Source organism: Rhea pennata, chromosome 4, assembly GCF_028389875.1.
Source record: "Rhea pennata isolate bPtePen1 chromosome 4, bPtePen1.pri, whole genome shotgun sequence".
Taxonomy (NCBI): Eukaryota; Metazoa; Chordata; class Aves; order Rheiformes; family Rheidae; genus Rhea; species Rhea pennata.
The window spans coordinates 39,902,660-39,928,637 of record NC_084666.1 but is presented as its reverse complement, the minus strand read 5'-3'; the positions used below and the strand labels follow the sequence as shown (position 1 = coordinate 39,928,637).

Sequence of the window (25,978 nt, the reverse complement as noted above, 5' to 3'; positions counted from 1 at the left end):
GCACATTGTTGATCTTTATTACTTTAATAGCAATAATGCAAGCTATTTCTGTTGTGCAAATTTATCTTTTTTTGAAAAATGGTAGTAAAGCTTTGGAGTAGCTTTAAATGTTCTAATACTGACAGTGTCCTGACACTTATTAGGGTCAGAATCCAGCAGGGCATGCTTGCTTCCCAGCTGTGGGCCACTGTGAAAATAAAGATTATTTTCCTCTCCATCAGCTCACATCCAAGCTAATTTTACAAAGACTTGTCAAACGGCAATAAAAATTACTAGTTATCACTGCTTTATCAGCCTCAAATGACAAGGCTAGATTAGAATAGAAGCTCTGCGGCTGAAGCTTGTTGCTGTAAATTGAGTACTTTGACATGCTAAGACAATTACCATGTAAATCTTCCCTAGAAAATATTTTGTATTTGATAGCTTTGTAGCAGGTTTGTCAGTAGCTAGGTGCCAGAAGTTACTGTATTCCTCATGATAAGGGGAAACAAAAGGTCATATCTGAAAAGTAGCTCAAATAAGAAAGAGTGTCCTGACAGAAAAGGTGGAAAAAAAAGTTGAGAATCTGTTTCTATTTTACACTAGCTTTCTTTGGCACTTTCTATGCGAAGAGAAAATTGGAGGAGGTCTACTTTTACGATGTAGTAACTGCTGTAGTAGGCTGCTATCTTGCTTTCTAAATGCAGCAAAGGGATGTCTGCAAGACATTTAACTTCTCCTGTGCTATTATGTATCAGAAAGGGCAGTTTACAAGGTTGCTGATGTGTCTAGAAGGCACAGAACCTGGTAGGTGGCCAAGACATTGCCACTGGTATCCCTTAATGTGCATAAAATATTGTTGTTGTTATAACCGCAGGGTCAAACAAATTGCGGCTTTTATGAATTGGCTTTTGCTGCAAAGTGGCTGAAATGGTGCCAGCACTGCTCTCCTTTCCCAGCCTTTTAGAAGCTCATTTTCTTTCAGTTCTCTGGAGCTTGTAGATTCCTTTTGCTGGATGTTTCTGTTTACAGATAAACTGTAAAGGTCAGAGTTTTGCGGGGCTTTTTTCGGGGGGTGGGGAGAGAGATGGGAAGGGGGATTATTTGTTTTCTTCTCTCACCTTACTGAGATGTTTCAGGAATTATTTTTCTAATTATAATCCACATCAGGGAACATAAACAGCACTCTACCTTGAAGTAAAAAGACACTATTTGTTGTGGAACAAAAGGAACCCCCGGTGGAAATAGGGCATGAATGGGCTCCCCTTTTTGAGGCAAAATTAAATCATAATAGTCCTAGAGTTCTCAGTACTGAATAGCAATTAGAATTTTTAGTCCTTCTAAGTATCTCTCTTCGTACAGAGTGATCCTCATTTAAGCTGTATTATATTGGTGTCTGCTGCAAATAGATTACAGATTTTTTTTTTTTTTTTTTTTTTTTTTTGTAACAGATATACATTTTTTTCCTCTTCCTCCTTCCTCTGACAGGATATTATTTCAGGAATAGTGCAACCTCATGCTATTCTTTTAACTTTATAAAAGTCTCCCTGAAATGTCAAAATTGACTCCGAAAAGTCAAATTAATTTTTTCTTATTATTAGTGAGGAATGGCTTTGTGACTGGTATTGATATTTTCTTTTCTTTTTTTTTTTTTTTCCTAGTTAGAACTTCAATACTGAAAGTCTAGAAAATGTTTCAGAAACACTAATTGGTAACAACTTTGTGCCACTTTTAATGACATTCCTAAAACTTAAGGACACTATCTTATTGTTAGAAAAGTCAGGCTTCCTTCCTCTCCCCCCTAACCTGCCCAACTTAGGACCACAATATTCAAATTATACTATCATAATATATAGCATTTACTTTTAATGGCTGGAAATTTTTAACTTCAAATCTATTGATCATATTAATCTAAACTTAAAAAAAAAGTCAATAAGTGTTGCAAAAAGAATTAAAGGTGTCACACTGCCTTGATTCCACTCACATTTCTCAGAATCTTATTTCTATGTAGAGTTTCAACAAAAGCCAAAATATCACCTGGCTCCCGTGTGGTAATGTTTCACATACCTTGTGTTCGTACACATGCATTCAGTTTATAACACAATTCCAGCTTCTATTCTGTAGCCTGTGTTTGTAAATCAAGGGTTCTGTAAGATACAACAGACTGTCTTGCACAACTAGGATGCCAGATTTTATTCTTCAGTAGGAACAGATGGAGGATTCTGTTTTCACTACTCTGCTGAAACTCTGCTAACTACTGCTCTAGTACCAACTACTCATGTTAGTAGCCCTGCCTTGATATGACATCCCTATTCAGAAAATGTTTTAACGATATAACTAACTTAAATGGATTTCAAACAATCCTTTAAGTGTTAGCTTAAAGTAAGCCAAGTATACTGACATAAAATCAGAATAGTAATATTTGTATTGCTTGTATTGGGATTTCAACAAGTAAGCAAGTTCAGCTATTGTGTTTGCTCTTAAGTTTTGATGGTCCTTTTTTATTTCCATCTGTGTGTCTTTGTCTATCTCTTTCCTTTTCCCCAACTGTGTTTTGGAGGCTAGAATTTATATGTAACAATATATAGTATAAATAAATGACTATAACCTACTGTTAAATTGTGATGGTAAGAGATGAAAGCTGTCTTCTACAGGGTAGTTAAGCTGTGCTTAACTTTAAGGAAGTAAACACTCCTGCTTTTTGTGGAGTAGACATGTTTACATCAGAGCCTGTAGTTTAATCGATGAACATTTAAAACACCCTAATCATGAAGTATTGTTTTGGTTGGAGGAAAACATACATTTGAAAGCATGAACTTTTAAACTGTTTAAAAAAATAAAAGTAAAAATAAAGAAACCCGACAGGGCAGGAACCTAAATTCTGAGACCCAATGTAAAAGTCAGATTTGGTGGTTCTCAGAGTGACACTGAGGGTTTTTGTGGGAAAGGGGAAGGGTGGTCAGAGATGGGTTCTCTTGTTGAATGAAAAATAAAACAGTTGCTTATTAAAATGTATATTAGATTTTATTTTTTGGAACTGCTCAAAATAATAAAGCAAGATTAGTTTGAAGTTATGATCGAACTTTATGACAGCACTTCTCCGAATGTGCCTTGTAGAATTCTTGATAATGAACTTAAATAACATTTCAAAAAATTTTTGCTGAGAAAAAATTGGTACAGTTGAAAGTAAATTTGTATTTCTGGTAGCTTATCTGATCATTTTGCTATTGCTTCTTGGTTTTAAACATAGTTCCCATGAGTAAGATGCAGACACAATGAGTAAGATGCAGACACAATGAAGTAGTAGCAAAACTAAACCTAGTATTTCAAGATCTGTGGATTTAAGTCAATATTCTTTTTGTATATAAAAGCTGTTATCTTTTCTAATGTTTTTGATATGTGAATCATGTATCTACCTAGACTGCTTATTCCACATTGTTGGCACTTTTATTAAATTGTACTATAAGCTTATGGAGTCTGAACTGCAGAATTCACTCTGACCTACTGATAATGTTTTTTGGGCACAAAGATCTGATTATGACTTCAAAAACTAGCAATAACCGAAAAGAAGTAATGGGAGTGCTTGTAAGTTGTCGTCTTGTAGCCAAGGTATTCAGCGTAGACCTTAAACAAAGGAATTGTGAAATTTTTTCAAAGGAATTCTATCTACTGGGCACATCTATAAAGATTTATTAAAAGGAATATAAAGAGATTTAGAGAAAGAACTATAAAAATAAAACATTATTTTATTTCTGCTCTTTGCTGTGTTTTGCTGGAGCAGTACTTTGAAAAATAAACAACATTCTGATATATTTGGATTTTTGTGAGTTGTGTTTTTTCTTATCCCTAAAAGATGTACTTTGACTATGTGTATTTACTTTCTAAATGACATGAAGAACTTGACAGTTTTTAAATCATATTGATGGGAGCTAAATGCTGAAGAAAATCTTGCTTTTGGGAACAGTGTAAGAATAACATGTCTGTATAGCAGTTGCATTTGTTCTAGCCCAGGATACATGAAGCAAACAGTTTACAACAGTAGGTGATACTTGTTTTTTTTTAATTTGCCAGCTGAAACAGCTACATGTTAATATTGGTCTACTTTTGTTGTGCTTCTTCCTATACATGCACACAGGAGAAAATTTTCACGTAATTCTCTTGCTGCGTGAAAGTGACGCTGTTTATTTTTTGCTCCTAGAACATTAGAATATGTAGTTACACTTTTTTTAATGTATTTTCTTCAGAATTGTATGTGTTTGCAAGCTAACTGTCTCTTTTTTCTGGTGTATATGTATTTTCCGTCTGGAAATTGCTTGATTAAAAAGTTTCATTAAGTATAATTCATGCAAATGGCTTGTAACTAAATTCATTGTTGCCCTGTTTTAGGAACAAATGACTAAATCACAAATTTAAATCTTATTTTTAGGAAAGTATTCAAAAGTTTGGGTTTTTTTTAATACTAGTAAATACTAGTAGCTGTGTAACAGTTAATATTTTCCAAACACTCAACTGTAGTAGCTAGCATGAGTTTTTTTTTCTTCAGAACATTACGTCAGTGTGATAGCTATGCATAAATTGGTAAATATTGATTTCTAAATGGCATTTATAAAGTGGAAATGCAAACTAAGCTGCAAATATATGTAAATCAACATTATAACCTACAGCCGTATTTGATATGCATAGTTATTTTTTCTCAGGGTAAGCACTAACACTTCAGAAAAGATGCAAGCAGCAAACATCTAGGGTTTTTTTATGCTTAGAAATTGCAAGTCTCTCCCCCTCCCCCTTTCCCTCTCCTCCTTTTTTTTTCTTGCTTTTTTTTTAATTTTACAATTTGTAGAATTTGTAAAAATTTTTACAAATATTTAAAATGACCTAGTTATTATTGATGATTTTGTTCTGAGTCGTGTGCAAGTGCTGCCTGATTGTGCTGTTGGATTTGATGCCGGAAAATACATTGGCAGAATGGCCCAAGTTTATGCTAGTTCAGCCTCCTCTGTGTTCTTATACATGTGTTTTCTTCTCTCTTAGCTGTAAGCACAAGGTTTACTTGGAAAAGCTACCAAATACCAGCATAATTATCCCATTTCATAATGAAGGCTGGACTTCACTCTTACGAACAATACACAGTATTATCAACCGCACTCCAGACAGCCTGATAGCAGAAATCATTCTTGTGGATGACTTCAGTGACAGAGGTAAGGCCTGCCAGCTTTTGTTTTAACTTGGATTTACAATGTGACATGGTCTCTACGGATTAAACAGTGGCGAAGGTGAGGAAACCACAGCTGGTGGATTGCTTTTCTTGAGAAGTACTGCTTAGCTGTTAGCTGTTCTAAACTGGCACGAGTGGTTGGCTTTTGTGTTGCTTTGCATGAATGCTGAAGTTCATGTCAAAGGGAAGAAAAGATGAGCAGTTTGTTGGCCTTTATTAATATAGTATTTTGAATATATTCTTTCTCAATATTACAACTTCCTAGTTTCAACATTTCTTCCTTAGGTATTGCTTTTCCTCAGAAAATCTGTTAATTTCGATCTTTCTGGATGTAACACACTGGATTTTAATACTGAAATTTCACTGAATTAGGCAGCTTCATATACTGGTACAAAGTAACAGTATGCAGGAATGAGACATTTTAGTTTGTTCAGATACTATTCTCTTGAATAGAATGTGGAAAACTGCTTCAGAAGAGTTGATCAAAGTTTACAGTATCTACGTGTAAGAAAATAAAACTGAAATAATTTAATGAACTTTGCTATTGTTTCTTGAGATAGATAAAACTTAGAATCCAATGCTCCGAAGTTGCTTAGGTGGAATTTAAGAGTGTCTTGGGTAAAATTCAATGATATATATGGATTTTGGTAGTACTTGATTTCTTTCAAGCTTGTGTTCATCTTCTAGGGTTTTTTGGTTGAAACATCAGTTATTATGTGTGTATGTGTGTATTCAGAGTAGATTGATAGACAGCAAAACAGAGAAATGTGCTCTTTGCTAATCTTTTTAGCTAATACCTTTGTCTCAGCAAAGAACTTGCAGGAGCAGATTTCTGAGTTACTGTGAGAAGTCCTTAGCTAATTGAGAGGAGTATCAGTGGAGCGCTGCTGCAGTGGAATGTGTGTATGTATGTGTGCAAGATTTTAATTTGTTATTGTGAGAGTTAGGAAGATGAATGGTGCATGCCTCTATATTACCCTTTTGTAACTGTATTTTAGTTGTAATATGTCCTTTGGTGAACTTTTTCTTCTACCTGTAACGCAGTTTATGTGAATTCATAAAGAATATACAATTCTGGCCATTCCATGGCTACAGTCTAGTCCATAGGTGAAACTTCTCGAAACAGGAAGTGTAAAGTAGCACAACAACAACCCCTCCACCCCCCTTAGGGGCTAACAGTTTTCTTATAGTAAACAACCTGGAGTGAAATCTGTAAGTTGGTTTTATGAGCTGTCTGACAAATAAAAAAGCATCTTATTCTGAGAGAGCAGTTACTCAGACTGTTTGCTCCATGCTAATCATGCTTTTCTGTATATGATGGTACTGGTGTTTTGTTCTGTTTTAAATAAAGATCTTGCTGACTATTGTTGATACATTGTTAAATGTCTTGCTCTTCTAGAAGGCTTATCTGTGCATCCTGGTTATTAGAAAAAGAATTATTGCTACTATACAGGGAATATTGTAATTGCTGATACTACTGATCTATTTTTTGCTTTGTAATCTCCCAGCTTCAGTTCTGCTGCTTGCTGAAAGTATTTTGGGAGTAAATATTAATGCCTTTTTTCCTCTAACATTAGAGTCATCTCTCAAATCTTCCTTATTTCCTATTATAGGAAGCTATCTAACTTTTCAGTGGAGCATTTTTCAGCTGCTTAGCATAACAGTGTTTATTTTGAAAATCTGGAAGAACACTGTCTTATTAACAAGATTTGAGTTGAGCTGGGACTGGAAGCATTGCATATGTTAGAAAGCTTTATCTGCTTTTTGATATTAATAAACTGAAAAGTAGAAGTGCATTTTTGAATGGTTCTCAGTTTTGAACTTGTGCATATCTAGTACCGTATGTTTTGAGAAGAGCTCTAACGTATAAGAAAAAGCATGCAAGCATGTATACTCTGGATTAAATAATGAGTTTCAAGTCAGGTAAAATTATTTTGGTGTATCTGAAGAGCATTTAATTTCTGTATTGGAGATGCTTTGAACTGTGTTTACCCAAGTTCTCATCGTGTTTTCTTGTGGGATTTTTTTGCTTTTCATTGAGTTGGCCACATGTAGTGATACAATCCACAGATATATTATTTTATGTTGAAAAATATTGACTGATTTCTCCACCCCACCCCCCATTCATTCCCGGTTTATATTGAAAAATATTGACTGATTTCTCCACCCCCCATTCATTCCCAGTTCATAAAGTAATCTAAAAAGAGTTATTGAAGTAGTGCCTTGGTTTGCTGTTATTAATTCTTCATCCTGTACTCACTCTTTCTCCAGACTGATGAGGGCAGAAGACTTCCTGAAGACAATTTAGGCCAAATATTAAATATAATTGGATACAATTTTTGTCAAATCTAATAGAATCTTTACAAGCAAACTTTACTGCGGTGTTGAAGATGTTATCATATAGTGATAAATCCATAGTTGTTTTTTCACTGTATACTTTCTGCATGAAGTTTTATGTGACACATGGTTGACAAATTGCTATTACTTTCTCTTGTGAAATCAGTTATATAGTATTCAAGCAATATTGTTATGTTATACAAATTCTTGGGATACATATTATAGAGAGAGAACTTTCTAAAAGGAATCTAAACAGCATTCGTAGATAGTTGAAAGTGAGAATATAGCATTTGGACAGCACTGAATTTATTTTAAAACTAGTAAATAAATGGCCAGTGTTTCCCTCTTGGATATTCTACTTATTCCCTCCTTTCTCTTAACTCTCCCCCCCCCACCAAAGTCTAAGTAGTAGTTGTTACCAAGAGACAGTACTTGCAACAAGTAAAGTATATTAGGAAAAGTAGAAACTTGAAAGGGCTGTAAAAGATAGATAAAAATATTGGAGCTTTTCCTATTTTGTTTCTTTACCTAATGTAAATAGAAGTACTGAAATGTTCATAAGAGCTTTTGATAACAGATGATAAAAATGTTTTAGTGCACAGCAAATTGTTCAGTGTTTAGCTAGTTTGTCTGTAAAATTATTTGTGTGATTCATCTTATTCACATTCACTCCTTCAGCTTTTGTGACCAGAACCAAAACATTGGATAGTTCATATATAACATAAACCATAAGTTAAGATATTTAGATGTTAAAAAATTGAAAGGACAGGTATTAAGAGGGGGGAGTAAACAAGTGATTATAAAATACAACTGTGTAGTGCTTGGCCATGAAGAAATTTAATGTCAGTAAGTGCATGGATTACATATAAATAAATAAATAAATATGACAATCAGAAGGGGGAAACCTGTATTTCAACATAGGTACCCAAGGCTGGAAAATCTTCTTATGCATGTCATGTATATAGAATGATGAAAGAATGTGAGCAAAGTTTTGATGGGATTAGTGGAATTATTTCTAATTTTTGTTCAACAGAAGCAAACTTTGATTTTTAATAGCTGTAAATTGACATGCTAAATGCTAGTGTATTGACAAGATGAAAGGGAACTGAATCCGTAGTTTACAGGAGCTGTTCAACGTACAAAACAAGGGAGAAGCAAATATTTGACTTCTACCTGATTCACCCTGGAAAGTTATTGACAAGCTGTGCTGTGTTCTGGCTGAGATGTAGAATTAAGAATGTTTCGCCAGCTTTCAGCTGATTTTTGAAGTTTTGAGGCTTCAGACTTCCACTGACATTGTATAGTTCCGCGTCCAAGTGCCGTAGTTTTCCCACAAAAGGTCAATGATATACGTACCTTTGTGTTTTAAAGTGTACAAAACATTTCTGATTCTTTTTCAGAAGAAATGTGATGGATTTTGGGGTGGAAATTATTCTAATACCTGATTCATGAGAGCCATCTATTCAAAAGTGCCTGTAGATTAAAGAGTTTCAGAAGTTTAAGAAGTGTCACATGATCTTGAAAATGCACATCTTTATTTTGGAGTGTACTCTGTGCCAGGTATCTCTGTGGTAGCTTTTTATGCACCTTGGATGAAGATAGCCTAGTTTCTGAGGAAATGAGACTTGTAGAATATGTTGTTTCTGAGAGTTTTGCTTCAAGTTTTTTGTTTTTTTGTTTTTTTGTTTTTTTTTAAGTTGTAGGTCAGTTGCAACCAAAAAGACAAGAAGTTTCAACCTGAGGAAGGCAAATGTTTCAGAAAACTTCTAAAAAATCTATAGGAGTTGGTGAGAAATTTAGAAGCTAAAGTCATAAGTGCAATCATTTTACCGTCTCTTTGGCAGAAGTAAGCTGGTACTTTGGCTAGCACAAGGAGCTCAACATTGTGCTAAAGTTGTAGTCTCTGTTGGCAGGTAGATGGACTTCTGAAAATGTGGCAAGAGGCAGGATGTAGGTAACTAACAGCATTAGAGCAAAAGATAAAACTAGAAAGGAAGCCAAATTTCTTAGATTCTGTACAACACAGCTTATATTTAAAAATTCTAATTTATATTTTTAAATTTGGGGGCAAAATAGGTTTCTTAATTAGTGAGCTCAGTGAGTCATGTAGGTTGCCAATATCTTTGCTGATAGATTTGCAATCAACCTTATTCCTTTTGTGTTTTAACAACTTTGTTAGCGTAGTCAGTCCTGTGAACTGTCAATAACCCTTCTGCCCCTGCATGTAAAACTGACTTACCAAATAGTTTTTACCACTAGTTGCTTTTATTTTACTCCATAATTCTATAATTGGTGTACACCTTTTGGAAGAAAAAACAAACAGTAGTACAGCCAAACAAGAATTCATTAGCAGCAACAGTTATCAGCCAGTCTCTTAGTTGGCAAAAAAATCAGTCAGATTTATCTTAACAAAAAGCTTAAAAACAAACAAACAAACAAAAAGGCTAGGGGTGGAGGGAAATGACTGAACAGTCAACAGAATCTTATAGGGTAAAACCAGTTTCTGTCAGTGGCAATGAATTGGTGTTTTCTGGTGAAAAATGATCCACTCAGAAATTTTCATTCATATTCATCAGATAGTCCCTTCTCATTCTGTGTCCTCTTATTTCTCCTATCCCTGACCCCTTACTTAGCTCTGTTTTCTGCAACGTGGCTCATTTCATGCTTGGGGTATTGCGCTATCCCATATCAGATACCGTATGCTTTGCACCAGATCGTCATTCTATCAACAGCCCAGATTAATGACGTGCAGATCAGTTTGCAAAAGCAAACTGTGATTGATCAGAGCTTGGTTTAGTTATTCAGGATGTTTCAATGCCAGTTACGCTCCTCGTTTTATGTGAATGTGGAGGGAGACCTGATCTACAGCCCGAGAGTTGCAATTACCCTAAATAACCTGCTGAAGTTTCTTTGCCTTATACAGGATACCTGACTTTATCTGTACTTCTGCAGATGATATTGCATACAATGGTGGTATGGGATGGTAAGGGATTTTGCTCTAAAGGCAAAGCAGGTCTCTCTGAGTTTCAGATAACATGCATTTTTTGAGTAGGAAGTTATACAAGTTGTTGCAAGGAAGATTAGATTCTAAGTATTTGCTGGCAGACAGCTGGCTTATTTAACATGTCACTTGTGATTTTGGTTTATGGATGCTTGGCTTCAGATCATGTGAATATAACTTTTTTTCGATGCAATGAAAGTGAGGTTATATTGTAATAATGACTGTCTTGTCATGGGAAAACTCAGCTATAGAATATTCTCTGATATGGTGGATGCTTTCTACTCCAGAAAATGGCCATTGGTGTCGGAATATACAACATTTTTTAAAAGAAATTGGAAGAGGATGTCTTAATATTGTGAAAGTCAACCTGTACCAAAGAACACTTCAGAAATCATCTGCCCTGCAGTAGGATGAACCGTAGCAGTTGATGAGCAAGAGAAAGGAATGAGATGAATTCGGTCACCTTGACTAGTTGAATACTCAAGTAAAATAATTCCACTGAACAATTAAGGCTAATTCTTTTTTATGATTACAGATGAATATAATTTGTTAGTGTTGCACATCATATGTTAGTATGCACACATTAGTACTTATAAACAGTACTTTTAATTGTCAAGCGTGTTGCAATATACAATAGTCTTTTGGAGAACGCTAGTTGTTTGGTACGGACCAGAGACACCTGCTTCATTTAGAATAGTTGAAGAAGAAGGGCTAAGCATTGAACACTGAATTTCAAACATGCTTGTTATGATAGAAGGCTCAAATCATACTATCTTTTTCAGTAGTTTATTTTGTATCTCTCATTTGCAAGAGAATTGTGAAATGGCCAATATTAGTCCTATACAAACACCAAAATCCAAGTGCATGTTATAATTTTTTCTCAAGCAAGCTGCTGGGTGTTGTGAATACAAAGAAAAACCAGGTAATAGGAAAATAAATGCTAATACAAGTATTTGGGTAAAAGTTTCTGCTTGATTTAATTCTGAAATAGTTGAGGTGGCTTTTTTCTTTTTATTGAGGTACAAACTGTGAGGGTCTGTGTAGAACTGCAATGAAAACTAGCAGTTAAGCAAGTGTAGACTTTTAAAGATGGGATTGTGTTTATCTGTTTATCTGAATCTGTTTATCCAGAAATACAGTTGCACCAGTTTGAAAGCCTTGTTATCAATGCACCGCGGTTTACTGGGGTAAATTTCCAAGCAACAGAAAGTGCTAGGCCAGATCCTGCCAAATGTAAAGTAACTAGTGACAGGGAAACCTGGAAGTGACTTGCACACTGCAACCCTGTGCCAGCAGTGTAAAATGAGCCTTCTGTAGTAGTAAGTCTGCAGATGCATCTTGCTGCATAAGGGCACTCTGTGTTTACCATCCATATCATCTCAAAATGTCCCTGAGGTACACCGTGGACAGAAGGGAGATTGCTGAGAAGAGGCAATACAACCTCTGGCAGACCAACATAATATTTGCCTCTGAAACTAGGATTAAAGATTAATGAGCTCCTATGAATAAGGCTGCTGAGAGACCCGATCGATTGCAATATGATTCCTACAGAAGATTTCATGTCTACAGAGGGGATATACAAGTGAATCTGTGTAGTACAAAAGCCACCCAGATGTAGATGCCAGCATCTTAGATATTTGAAAATAATACTCTTAAGAGTACTAATATTGGTAACTGGTATCTTGAAAACGTCTGTCAGGATAAGTGTTTTTATTAACCATAGTGTTGATGGGTGCTTTCAGTACTAGCCCTAAGTCACGTAGAGATTATGTGTAAGGAAGTAGTTATGAATCCAGATAGCTGTTAGTTGAACAGCTATACCTGCAACACTTAGCTTTACCAACTGGGAAACCTTGGTACAAGTCATGTAACTATACAAAGGCAAAGATAAATTTGCAATGGTCTCACCCCTGCTTACTGTAACACAGTAATCCCAGGAACCAAGACTGACCCCAGCCACTTCAGTTGGGTTGTTCATATTGCTGAGAGGGTAAGCAAGCCCCTACAGGAGCAGGGATTAATGCTGCAAGGTTTTGAAGTGATACAAATCCTAACATAGGCATATTACTACTTCATGTGCACTATGTCAGAAGTATTTTCTTATTGATTGCTATGTAGAATTTATAATTATAGGTTGTCCTAATTCATTTTTGTTGTTCTGCTATTGAAATCTAGAAAAAGCATATTGTTCCATTTGAAGTTTGTGTTTTGGGGCCTTACTTCATAAGAATGTCAAAAAATGCTATTAAGAAACAAGAAACGCTTCTCGGAGAAGGAAAGTGATACCATTTTCTAGCAAAGGGATCTGTCCAAGAGAAAATGTTGACTGACCCTGATATAAGGTTAATGGTCTTTTTATCCAAAGCTGATAAAACAACAGTTTGTCACTATATTTTAGAAACAAATACAAGGTAAAAGGACAAATAGAAAATGAGACAAACTCAATTTAAAGATTTCTAAATTGACCAGATTTCTAACCAATGATTCACATCTTTATACTTCGGGTAGTGAACTGTAAAATGCCTCTGTCATTTCCTGATAAACTCATACAAACGCTATTTGGATTTCATTAGATGTGACTGCCACTTGGCCGTCCTTCTAGTCAAAATACAGTGGGCACATTGAGTGTAACAAATACTATTTAAGGGAGTATCTGAGTAACAGCTAGAATAAACTGATTTTTCTTTATAATACCAAATCTTCTGTTCTTCATTGTCCTTCCTCAATCTTGATTATTTAATATTACGATTTCTGTTATGAATTTTTCTTCTGAGATGAAGACTACAGGCTTTTACCTGCAGTTATTGAATGACCCTTGCAATAGCAGTTTCATAACCCAAGGCATTGTGTCTTGATGTAATGACTTCACCTATGGGTAAAGAAACGGTTACCCTGAGGATGAGGGTTTAGCTCAGAAGAATAATGGTCATCTTGAAAGCACCTGCGGCCTGCCTCAAAATGCTTTTCATTTGCTGAACGCTGCTATATTGTGAAAAAGGGGGAAGTGGGAACAATTTCAAATAATTGAAATTGCACACTTCACTTGCACTAAATTGGTTGCGAATGTGGCTGCGATGGGAGAAATTCAGGAGTAATGCCCCCGCCAATGTTGCCTTCACTCAGGCAACTGAAATACAACTTGAATGTAAAATGAAAACTCCAGTCATGCAATATTAATATGAAAACGAATTCTTACTCTTAATACAGTTCCTCGAATTGGTTACAATAGATAAGCGATTTCACTTTTGAGTGCTTGAGCAGTCAGAATATTGGAGGCTGTGTTTCAACAAACTCTGTGGTGCTGAGTCTTTCTTGACTTGCTGCTTCCCCCTGTGAAGTGTTTGCTGGATATGCATCATGTTGATAACTACGAGCTGCATTCATTTCTGGTCTGAACATACAAAAGATTATCAGGATGTGAACAAGGTGGTACTAATGGGCAGCCTGTACTTAGCAATTGTGTCCTTTTTGTATTGACTTCTAAAAATGTTTATGCCATACTTGTATGGAGTGTTGTTTATCAGATATCTGCTTGAGACTTTGAAGAGGATTCTGGAAGAAATCAGCATATTCGCTTTGGGTTGTCTTAGAATAGTGGAAGCATAATCTCTCACATAGTAAACTATGTGCATTCTAAATTTTTTCCTTTTAATTCTACTGTGCAGTTTGGCTTTGAATTACATTTCTATAATTTAATTTTAGCCATAATTTTATTTTAACCCTATTTTCAACTTTCTCATGTGAAATACTGTAGATTCTATCCTATCAACAGCAAAGAAAATTTCTAAACTTGAGTGAAAGTTGGTTTCTACACCAGTTTCTCTCTGAAGCATCAGCTGTTTCCTTTCCACTCCAAAAAGCACGATTATATTACAGTGATACATTAAACAGCTTGACAAGAAGCTTGAACAATTAGCTCACGGTTACCTTCTTCAACTGTCATAATTAATGAACTATGGAGAAGATGCACATTATTTGCTGAAGAATTAGAGAATTTACAATCTCTTCAGAATTCTCTGCATTCCTTCCTATATTCCTTCCTCACTTTAACTGTTATAAGCATAAAGCAAATGCTTTTACTTTCTTTTTTTTTAATTATAAAAATAGTATAGAAGTTGAGGTTGTGAATGGGTAATCTTGGGAAACTCACTGGTTTTTAGAGATGCTTAGCTAAGATTCCAAATTTATTAGTTTATACAACTTTGAGTGGTGTAATGGACATGTCAGTTAACTTTTATGTCTCTGACTGACGTCTCTCCCCCGAATAGAGTGGCATTCAGCATGAAAACTTTCAGTTAGATAATATGGGGTAGTAATTTAAGTCCTTTGTTTTGGAGCTCTTAGATACATTCTGTCTTAACTTCTGCTCAAATTTTCCTTTTGGGGTAAGTCTTTCATATTTGATGTCAGCAATACAGGTCTGAGCTGTGTGCTATTGCAATTGTATAGTACTACTTTCATAAACTATTCAAATATTTTTTGCCCTACTATCCACCTAGAAATTTCTTTCAGAACATAAGTTCTTTGGTAGTTGGAAGCTTTTTTTTTTTGATTTAAAATTTAAATTTATTCATGATTTTTTTTCATATCCTAATTATTGTTGTTTCAATGTTATCCTTGGTTTAAATAATCCATTTATCTTATTGTATTCAGAAAAGACTAACAGCCTTCAGTTTACAAAGTTAAATGCAGTTGTTTGATGTAATAGACTTTTAAATTAACCTCCTAGAAGTCTTTCCAAAGATGGTAGTTTGTTATAGTCTTAGAGTTTTAATAGCTATCCTGACTTTGCTTCAGACATGGAATAAAACAGAAAATATTTTCAGCCTCCATTAAAGCACTGGTTTGTGCTAGTTCTATCAAAAAAAAAAAAAATCCTACACATAAAATATTTTCTGTCTGAATATTAAAAGAGCTGCAATTCATTTGTATTCATTTAATTTCAGTGCTTTTCTGTTGGGATAACACAGTACATAATTTGACAACATTTTTGTTTTCTGATGATTCTTTCCTGGATAATGGCAAGCAGTTCCACCATCATCTGTATTTATTTAAATTATTTATCTTGCATAAATGAAGGCCCTATTGCCAAAAGCATCTATTTTGTTTAGTATGTGTTTATGCAGATTTTTATTTTGTGTAGTCAAAAATCAGATGTACTTATGCATGTTTGTTTATTGCTCTGTGCATCTTGGATATATCACAGGAGACATTAATGATGTATGGAATTGTCTAGTTACAAATCTTCATGTACAACAATACAATTATTTTGATTAGCTAGAAAAAGAATAGTTTACTCTCAGAAATTGCGGTCCAAACATTTCCGTCAACTTTGGGGGCTTTTTTTTTGTGTGCTGCTTTCCTAAATTAAGCTTATGCATCTTTAAGGCAGATGGGCAATTTTATGAAATTTATAAATGGCTGAATGCTTTAATGGATCTGTCATGCATAGTTTGTTTTTTAAATGTTACTGATTTGTGCACAAAACATAAATAACTTGTATCTAGCAATTATAAATGTTTTATTTTAGGAGGATTGGATCTAGCTCTCCAAACACAGGCGGAAGGTTTTGGTGAAGAACAGAAGGCTAAAAGGAAAAATGATCATTTGTGTGCATGCTAGAGACTTTGTAACGCCCCTCCCCCCCCCCCCAAACACACACACACACACACACGCGCGCGCGCACACACACACACACACACACACACACACAGTAGCTGCAAAGATTTTTGCTTGGGATAGTGATTTGCCTCCCACTCTCTTCTTATCCTTTTGTATGCTTATGCATTCTGAGATTACGTGTTTCAGTCTTTCCAGCTTCATGCCGCTACTGCATAATTTCACTGAGACAAGGCCAGCGTACAGAGGCGTACAACTCTCTTGATTTCATTTATGGTCAGTGAATTAGCAGTCTTTGTTCACCTGCTGTAAGAACCCCCATCTCCTTCCCCACACACAAGTTCAGTAGACAAGAAATAACCATTACGAAAAATGATTCAAACCTGACATGAACTAAGTGTGAAAAGAAAATTCATGTATCTGTCTCCAAAGAAGAAAAAAATCCTGCCAAATGTTTATAAAAAGCTAATATATCATTTAAAGCCTGTTTGAAGGTAAATTTCCAGTTTATTGCTACTGTTTTGTTCTATATTATAACTGACTGGAAAAGCCACCACCCACGCCAAAGAAAGCCCAGATTCCTATGTTGTCTTAGCAAAGCAGTGTGTCACAACATGGAAACACAATATGAAAATATGAGTACACAGTATGGAAAACTTTGACCATTTAGAACAGGTAATGAACAGGTAATGATTAGGAATTTTGTTCTTGTATGATGGCCAGTCTGGCCTAACTACACAAAATGAAGAGAACATTTCTAATTACACCTATAAAACATACTGCAAGTATGTGCACAGCATGAAAGGAAATTAAAGGAAATCCATAGAAGGAAATAATATTTTATAGACTAACGATCATTTAAATCATCAAGCTGATTCAACCATCCTATCTTCTACTCTCCTACAGCCCCTGCAGAAAAGGGGCTATGTGAATGCACCCCAGTCTACTCTGAATAAATTCTGATGTGAAACTATGAAGAGCTGATAAAGGAAATTGGACCGGACAACCTCCAATTTATGAAGACCGTGATAAGCATTTGAGCTTTGCTCATTATTAATAAAACTTAAATCCGCAAGAGGATATGTGGCTAAGGTCACTTTTGCCCTTTATTTGGAGGAACACAGCTACTTTAGAAAACAGTGCCCATGTTCTTTGCAAAATGGTGTTTGTGCACAGTTAACAAAATAGCAAACTCCTTATAGTGTTAACTTTAGCCAGCATAGGGTGCTAAACCCCCAAGCATGGGTTTACTGTGTTAACTCCATTTCTGCCTGACTTAATCACAGAAGAGACCTAGGCGAATAGTACTTAGATGTTTGCAAAGGTGGAAAATCTTGATACTTTTAAGAGGGTTTTCACACACGTGCATGCGCATGGCCTGCCCATGGATTTTTCTGATGTGGTTTAGCTGCAGCTATGCCAACTGAAATGATTGTCCATTCGAACCTTCTCTTTTTGAAAAGGCTAAGACTTGATTGCTGATGCTCTTCTTATTGAAAAATTTCTAGACTGGTCAGCCAATAATCCTTTACCATTGCCTATGGGGAAGACAATCTGTACAATGCCTTTTGAGATATCATATGTATCCAGTAATCTTAGGCCAAAGTACAATTAAAATTTTCTTTCTGAAGGAAGAAATAAAATTGTATGTTTTCCTATTTAAAAGTTTTGCATAGGGCATTATCCTTCAGATTGTGTATCAATACTGACATTGGAAAAGGTGTTAAAGGAGAATTAACAAGACGTAAGATTTCTAACTTCCACTAATGTGGATGTGTAGTTACTATTTTTGCTGAAACTCTGCCAAATGGCTGTAAGTAACTTTCCTTTGCCTTTTGTAGCCTTTGCTGTATTTGCGATACAGTATTTTTATTTGAAAAGGAAAATAGACTTACATTTAAGATAATTTTGTAAATATTTCAACTTCACAAAGTTTCTTTTAAACAGTATATTATGCAGTTCTAATGGAAAGTGATGGTGCTTTAAAGCAACTTCCAAATGTAGATGATTCTTTTCTTTTAAATGGGGATTGAAAAAAGTATACTTAAATTAAGCTGCTATAATCTCCCAGTCTGTTCTGTAGAGTAATTCCAGGCATGTAGAAAGAAAGAGGTATAGTGTGCAAACAAATGCAATGATATTAGTGTCCTTTAACACTACAAAATAATTCAGTACTGATGTTAGTTTTACTCTTCTTTGAGTGGTTTGATTTAATGCCTATAAGCAGGAAAGCAAAGCTAACTTACGCTAATGAATGGAAAGATGAAAATGATCCAAAGTTATATTTGGATCCTAAACTATTGTTTTCTCTGGATATATCTGAGAACACTAAGTAAATTGCTTACTCCTTACTTGCAGACCTCCTTGTTCCATTTTTGTATTGGCAGTTATTAATCATAGGAAATAGATTTTATACTACAAACTATTATAATGTGAACAAGGCATTGAAGAGTGATACAACATTAATTAAAATATATGCATCTAGTCAATGTATTATTAACAGGAACTTAATATTCTTTTTTGACTTATTCCTTGTTTTTTGTCTTTAGAAGAGAGCTGAACATGTTCTTAACCAATGAGTGACAATCTAATTGTCAACTGTAAATTTTAAGGGCATAAAATATAAAATGGATTGATAGTGCCTTGTACACTGAAGCCTTTTATTATTTATTTGGTGTGAACTCGTGTAGTACATGTGATTAATTTTTGAAGGCTGTTGACAACTATTACTTTTGAGTGGAATGTGTTATTTCTGTAGAGTCTTGTAAGGATTGCTAGTTGAAGTAGTTTAAATTGACTTTAGAGCTTCAGCAGGAGCCATGAGCTCATTTCTTGTTCTCCTTTTCTACATTCCCCCTCTGCCTCTTTCCTCCTCATCTTTACTTGTTTTCTATTTCAACTTTTTTTTTTCTTGTTGGAATGGACAACTGTTGCAGCTACCAGAAATTATATATCGTTCTGAAAAGAATATGATCTGATCATGAATGACAGTAAAATAACTGTGGTTATAAAAATGTAATTTACCCAGGCTTTTTTTTTCTTCTTTAGTGGGCAGGAAGAATTCGTGAGCCCTTCAGATAGGTATGAAATTCAGTAAACTGTATGCAAATATCAAATAGTTAACTATTTGAGCTCATTTGTTGGCCATGTTTTCCAGCCTTCATTTTGGATAAGGACAATTGTTTTCCAATCTGTTGTAATGATTTTTGTTCTGTTTGGGTATTCTCAGAATTCATGCAAAGCCCATTAGAAGGGATATGCTTGTCCCAGTTGCAAAACAGTTATGTTGACTGAAAAATCTGTGCTTTCATCTTGTTTAGGTTATCTAAGCTTTGCAAAACCGGAGTTGAGTTTTAGCCACCTAGCATGCCTAAGAAGTATTAAAAACCAAAACAAAACACAGAATGCTATGCTATAGTATCCAATCTTGAAAAATATATGACATAGTAATTTGTTGTTTTCCTTCATCAGGGTGGTGTTTTATTTCGGCTGTTTGTTAACTAGGCCCATAGGCTAGAGCCACCTTTTATCCTGGCGCGTTGGCTGCCTCATGTTCTCTCTGTGAGATGAGCGTGGTAACTTATGTGACACTCATGCGTTGTGTGTTACTGCATGGACTGTGAGGCAAGTCAGGAGTACCTTACCTAACTGCATACTAGTCCATATGAAATAACTTGTAACTTTAAGTTACTATTTTTTTTAACTGACAGTCGAGCCTCTCAGTACTGTTATAACCTGTGCTACAGATTATACATGTTTTTTTTGGTAATCAGTCCTTATAGATATAAAGCCTCTTGAACAGGTACGTCTTCTTGTTTTAGGAATATGTATACAAAAGACAGACTAGGTAGCAGAACCCTGCAGATAACGTTATGTCACCATATTTGTATGACAGATATGTAGCAAAGTAGAAATAGAAACTGTTTCCTGACTTCACTCTTCTTCTTTGGACCGTCAGGCCAAAAGTAGAGTTCTGATGCAATTTTTCTGAGACTTTGAGGTATGTTTGTTATCCTATCTTTCTGCATAGGTTACATTTTAAGATGAACCAGCAATGTTTTTTTTTTTAATTTCTCAGCAGAGTACTAACTAGGTGTCTAAAGGGTATTGATCATACATAGAAAGGCCAGTTCCTATTTCATATAAAGATAAAAGCAGGTTTTCTGATATTATTTATATGCAAATACAACATATAACTGCAATTCTTCCTATGTGTTTTAGGTATCTGAACAGATGCTTAGAGTTTTCGATTGCACTAATGTTTCTAATTAGTATGTGATATGTAATATCTCTTATCCATCTTTAACAGATTTGTGAGCATAAATGAAATTATTTACGCATTAGATATAAAATGACCAAATCAAGAACTATGAGCAATTCTGGTGGTTTGACAGTGGCATTCTTATTTATGTAATCGATTGTTTTATCCAAAAATACACTGTAAATCATATTATATAGCACTTTCTAAATCGTTCAAAGAGTATCTTGCTATAGTAAGATTCTGATCAGGTGGTTAAATACAACTTCGTGGATTGTTGCCCTTTTTTAAATTCAAACCAAACAATTTTAGAAGTATTACGTATGGAAAAAATAATAGACTTATAGAAATTCTGTTCCTCAATTATTCTTTTATTAGTTTATCCATGTGTAAAATAAGAAAGATGTTTAGTGTTTATATATACATATCTTTGAGAAAGAATAAGTTGTTCTAAAATTCCAGAAATTATCATGCCTCCTCTTTTCCTTCCCAGTTTTCACCTTTAATTTGGTTACAGAAATGCACTGTGTGAAGAATTACATTAAAGCTTTTGTAACCAACAAACTTACTTTTTACGCAGCTTCAAAAGGTATGTTATTGAAATGGGCATTTTGCATTTTCTTTTGTGTTTAAATAGAACTAAATTGTTTCAGGACAGAGGTCTGTTCCTCTGAACAGGAGTTAACAGCTCTTTCACTATTTCTCAGGAAAGTAAGTGATCATTTGTTGGCTGGTGTGCAGAATTTGCCAAATACAGGGAATCTAGTATTTTTGTGAATATTGCAAATGTTCAAACATGTAGAGGGAAATGAATTAATGTGGCTAATAATAATGATGACCTGCAAATCTGATTTTCATTCTTCGAAAGACTCAAAGTTCAGGGGCTAATTAAAATACTTAGATTAAGCCATGGCAAATCAAAGAGAAGCAAAATGATTCATTTCTAGGTCTCTGATGAAGTAGTTTGGGAAGCTATAAAAAGACATTCTTTGCTCTTTTCCAGCATGACTTTAGGGGACCAGCAGTTGTCAAGGAAAATTGAAATAGTGATTGATGTGTTAAGGTAAAAAGTCAATGATGTAACCTTGTCCCAGAAGGCATGTTGTTCCATGGTATATTGGCTGCTTGATAAAGAAGGGCTGAGAATAGAGTGATTATGTATGAGGAAGGGTAACCTAGAAGAATTAGCCAAGAGAATATAGTAGTCGTGTAGACAGATTCTCTTATAAACTGAACCAAAAAATCTCTAATCTATACAAGTTATAATAATGAAAAGCAAACAACCTTAGAGTAAAACATAAATGAGAAATTTATCATATGGAAATGATGAAAAATAATCTTTGTATTTATTTATTGCAACAGAAACACAGGTTTCCAACTGTATGTGGATCTGTGTTAATGCTTGTCACTTAATGTTGGAGTACTTTGTAGCGCACGTGATTGGATTTGATGGTGCGTATAGAGTAGATCTTCAAAAAGCCATAAGATTTCATACTGTTTACCTATTTCTAATGAAAAGTATCATTTGGGTTCTAATTTCAGAATTCAGGTGAACGATATTCTGGGGATACACAGTTATGTAATGCAGCTACACCTCTTTTGCTCTATACTCTGAGTTTTTAGAACTATGTGACTGTCTTTGGAAGTTTATTTGAAAAAATCTCTTTTTTATTTAGAGAAAATGAATTAGTCATATTGACTCTTGTATAACACCTAATGTGATTTATTTATAACACTTAATGTGATTTATTTCTGCTCACACTGGTGAGACCTATGTTTTTAAAGCTGTTTTAATTTTGTCTGCAAGCTGGAGAGGTATAGGTGCTTTTGATAAATTGTGATTCCTGTCTAAAGAATATAACTAAGCACTCTGACTCCTGCTGATTTAGGAAAGGTAAGCAGAATCTGAGTTTGTGCATAACCTTCTGTACTAAGCAAAATTTAAAGGAAAATTTAAAATTAAATGTAATTAACTTCAGGGAAACAGCTATTCAGAATTTGTCAGATGTTTCAAGTCTTCTCTTTTCAGATGAACAATCTACCTTAATCCTGTTTCAATTTTATAAGTTGTATTTAAGGTCTATTTTGATCTTTTCCCTCTATTTTTTACATATTGGATATCTATAAATATATTAAACTCTGAAGTTTTTCTTGCCTGCCTAATATTTTGATACTTTGCAGTAAACTTGCTTTGCCAGAATCACCTATCTGATTTTGTCGTTTTTCCAATGATGTTTCAGCAGGGAAACCAATATCATCTTATCTAATTGAGCAGGATGAAATTAACTTCCTTAACACTTGTGTTGTTTATTGTAACATTCTCATAGTAGGGAAAGCATATCATTCACTACTTTGCCCAGAAGTATCTCAAGCCAGCTGGAATGCTAAGCTAGCAGATAAGATTACGCATTTGAGAAGCTTCATGCCGAATGGATATCGCTGCTGTTGGTATCCAGTGATACTCCACAGGCACAGAACATCTTCTGTTAACATCTTATTGTTAACTTAATATGAACAGGGAAACAGAGATTTGCTGTGGGAACGTTCCCAGGTGATCTTCAAGATTTGCATATGTTTATGTTTGTTCTATGTTTTAAACTTACACACTGTTCCCTAGCGCTCTGATAAGATCTCTTGCCTTGCCAGCAGATTATAGCACAGCAGTTGAAACTGTTCTATTTGTGGTGCCTCAAAGCACATGTTAATGACTGCAACATTTGAAGGGAAAGACAAATGTTTGTTGGCTGTGGGATTCAATGAAAACAAGATGTGTGCAAAGTGCAGTGTACTCTAGTGGCACTATACAAATAATGAATAATAAACAAAGCTTATATCGTTTTGCACAATTTGTTGGAAAAGGTTATTTTTTTTCTGTTACATGTATGTTTTATAACTATCAAATACCTACTGACTTGGGAATATGGCTGTTATTTCTGTGTATTTCTCCATTCCTTTTGTTTTAGTGGCCACTGCAGTTTTAGTTTCTTTTAAAGTAATCTGAGTTCCATAGAGGTTTGCAACATTTAAGAAAGATGTTTTGGGTAGGCAGGCCTCAAATAGAAATAGGTCACTGCAGCAATAAGGTAGGACATACATTTTTTCTAAAGCCTGCAGTCAGCATGTAAATTTAAGTTTACCATGAGTGCAGCTATACTGCTGTTGTGGTACCTTATGTAAGTATCATGTATTGGAAAAAAAATTACCAATATTAATACTTTTATACTGCCCTCAGTATAAAGTAGTAAAATCTTTCTAAACGGGTTTGCTTAAATGTTCAATACAGCATAAACACTTGAGCTAAGTCATGTTAGACTAGTGAACCTTAACTGTTAGACAGTTAACCCACTAGGTCTAGTTAACCCACTGAAGTAGGAAGCAAGTTGCTTCCATACTTTGGCAGAGTATTGGTATTATATCCCCAATTTGCAATTTTAGATTGTGTCTAGTCCCAGCGTATAGAGTCAGACTTGAAAAGTATACAATAGTTCATTAAAATTGTAGATTATGAACAAAGGAATAAAACAGTAAAAAAAAAATTGATCATAGAACTGTAGTTGAGCACTAAGATTTTTTAATTATTAAAATACGAGTTTATTCTTCCATGAAGTAAATGTTACAGAAGAGCGACACTTTAGGATGTGAATACACCAGTATGGTAGGATAGCAAGCTATATTTTTAAGTAAGTAAGTAAGTAAATGAAAGGTCTTCTTCCACTTGGTGCCCTTTGTCTTCAAAAATACTATTAATGTTTACTCACTCGTTATGAAGGTTTACTTAACTTTACATGAGTTATTCTGAAGAGTTGTGTATTGTAAATAGAATGTAAAAGGGGGGTGGTGGAGCAGGTCGAGTGGAATAAATTATTTGCATTAGAGGAGGAAGAGATGGACCAATTATTTTGAATATGCCCATTTTCCCTCATGTCTCAACAAGTGCTTCTCCACAGTCCCAGATGAATTCCACTTGCCCCCAGCACTTCCTTGGATTTCTTTTTTGATGTTGAAAGACTGCTTGGTCTGGGACTGTCTTGTGATTATGGACTCTCACATTTTTAGTAACAGACACAAATTGCTCCCAGGGTGACAGTAAATTATTAGGGTGTTTTTGGTGTTCCTAATTGCTGCTTTTACAGCTTATGTGCCAAGTTGTCAGGTGTCATTTAAGCTGACTCTAGGTCATGACTGGAGCAAGAAAAGCCGATGAAAAACTAAAGGACAAAAAGACAGAACAAATTCTTGATAGTATGATTACCTGTCAAAACATTATGATTACTTAAAATACCTTTTTAACATTTAAGAGTCATACTTTCATGGCAATTAATTATATTTAGCATGTATCATTCTATGAAATACATTTTAATGTATAATTTATTACTATTTAAAACATTGAAAAAAAAACTATATGGTACACTGCTCATCCATCAGGTAACTATTACATTGTAGATTGCAAATCAAGTATAATTTTTTCATTAAATATGGTCACATGTCTGGTTTGTGCTGCTAGATGGATCATCAGTGAACAACCCATTTGCCTTGTTTGATTCAAGCTGTTCAGATACAGGGGTCTTTTGCTGTTAACTTTGAGAAAAGAAATAGAATAGGTGTTATTTCTTTTGCAGTTTCTAAAGTTTTGCCCTTTTATTCAAGGGTCTTCTCACATTACTTACTTTTTTTTGTTTTGTTTTGTTTTTGTAATAATTCTGTGATGTTGTGAAAATGAAACACCAGGGACGTCTGACCTGTCCAAATTGTATAGGAAAAGAAACTAAACTTTGGAAAAAAACACAAATTCTGTTCCTTGTCATCTTTATAATAATGTTGCTGTTTAAGAGAGAGTCGTTAGCTTGTATACGTTCCATAGACGTTGAGATTGCTTAGCAGATAATGTAAGAGAAATTAGACTATCTACTTTAGGTTCTGAATTCAGCAAGTATGTGGGCACAGATGTCTTGACTGCCTTCTGACCTAGCTGAGCTTAACTGTGCTCACCTTTCAGAAGTGATTATTATTCTAGGCATTAACTCAGACTTGGCTTTTAATATTTCTTAAGACAGTATGTACTTTCTAAAACTGAAAGCACAGTATCTACATTCACTGTATACTTGGGAGGCGTTCTTTGCCATAGATGGCTCTTGACTATTAATAACAGCAACAAAATTCTTTCAGTCGTACCGGAAATTCTGACATAATCTAAATTTCCAATTTTTTATAAATAAATATCTCTAAGAGATAACATTTTCAATTACCTTCCCAAAAAGTTATCTTAGATGCACTCCAATGTCTTGCAAGTAAACAGATGCAAGCACTGTAGGAGTATGATATAGTAGCAAAGTAAATAAATGCTAATAACCGCCTTAGGATGATGTTTCTTAAATTGTCTTTTTATTCTGTTAAAAGATCCTGTTATTGGTTGCAAGCTCTGTGAAGCAAGAACTATTATCATTGTATATATCTACAGTGATAAGCTTAGCATGATTCTGATCTCAGCTGATACCTGTAGGAATTGCTATAAAGCATATGAAATACAGAGAAATGACACAATTAATACTGTGTCATTTAAAGATAATCA

General features: G+C 34.7%; 1 protein-coding gene across 1 annotated transcript in view; it reads left to right on the top strand.

The window, feature by feature from the left end:
* Positions 1-25,978, top strand: part of GALNTL6 (polypeptide N-acetylgalactosaminyltransferase like 6) — a 489,464-nt gene that overhangs the window by 212,951 nt on the left and 250,535 nt on the right. The window contains exon 4 of the mRNA XM_062574689.1: positions 5,011-5,177. Coding sequence (XP_062430673.1) covers positions 5,011-5,177 — 167 coding nt within the window. The remainder of the gene's footprint in view (positions 1-5,010; positions 5,178-25,978) is intronic.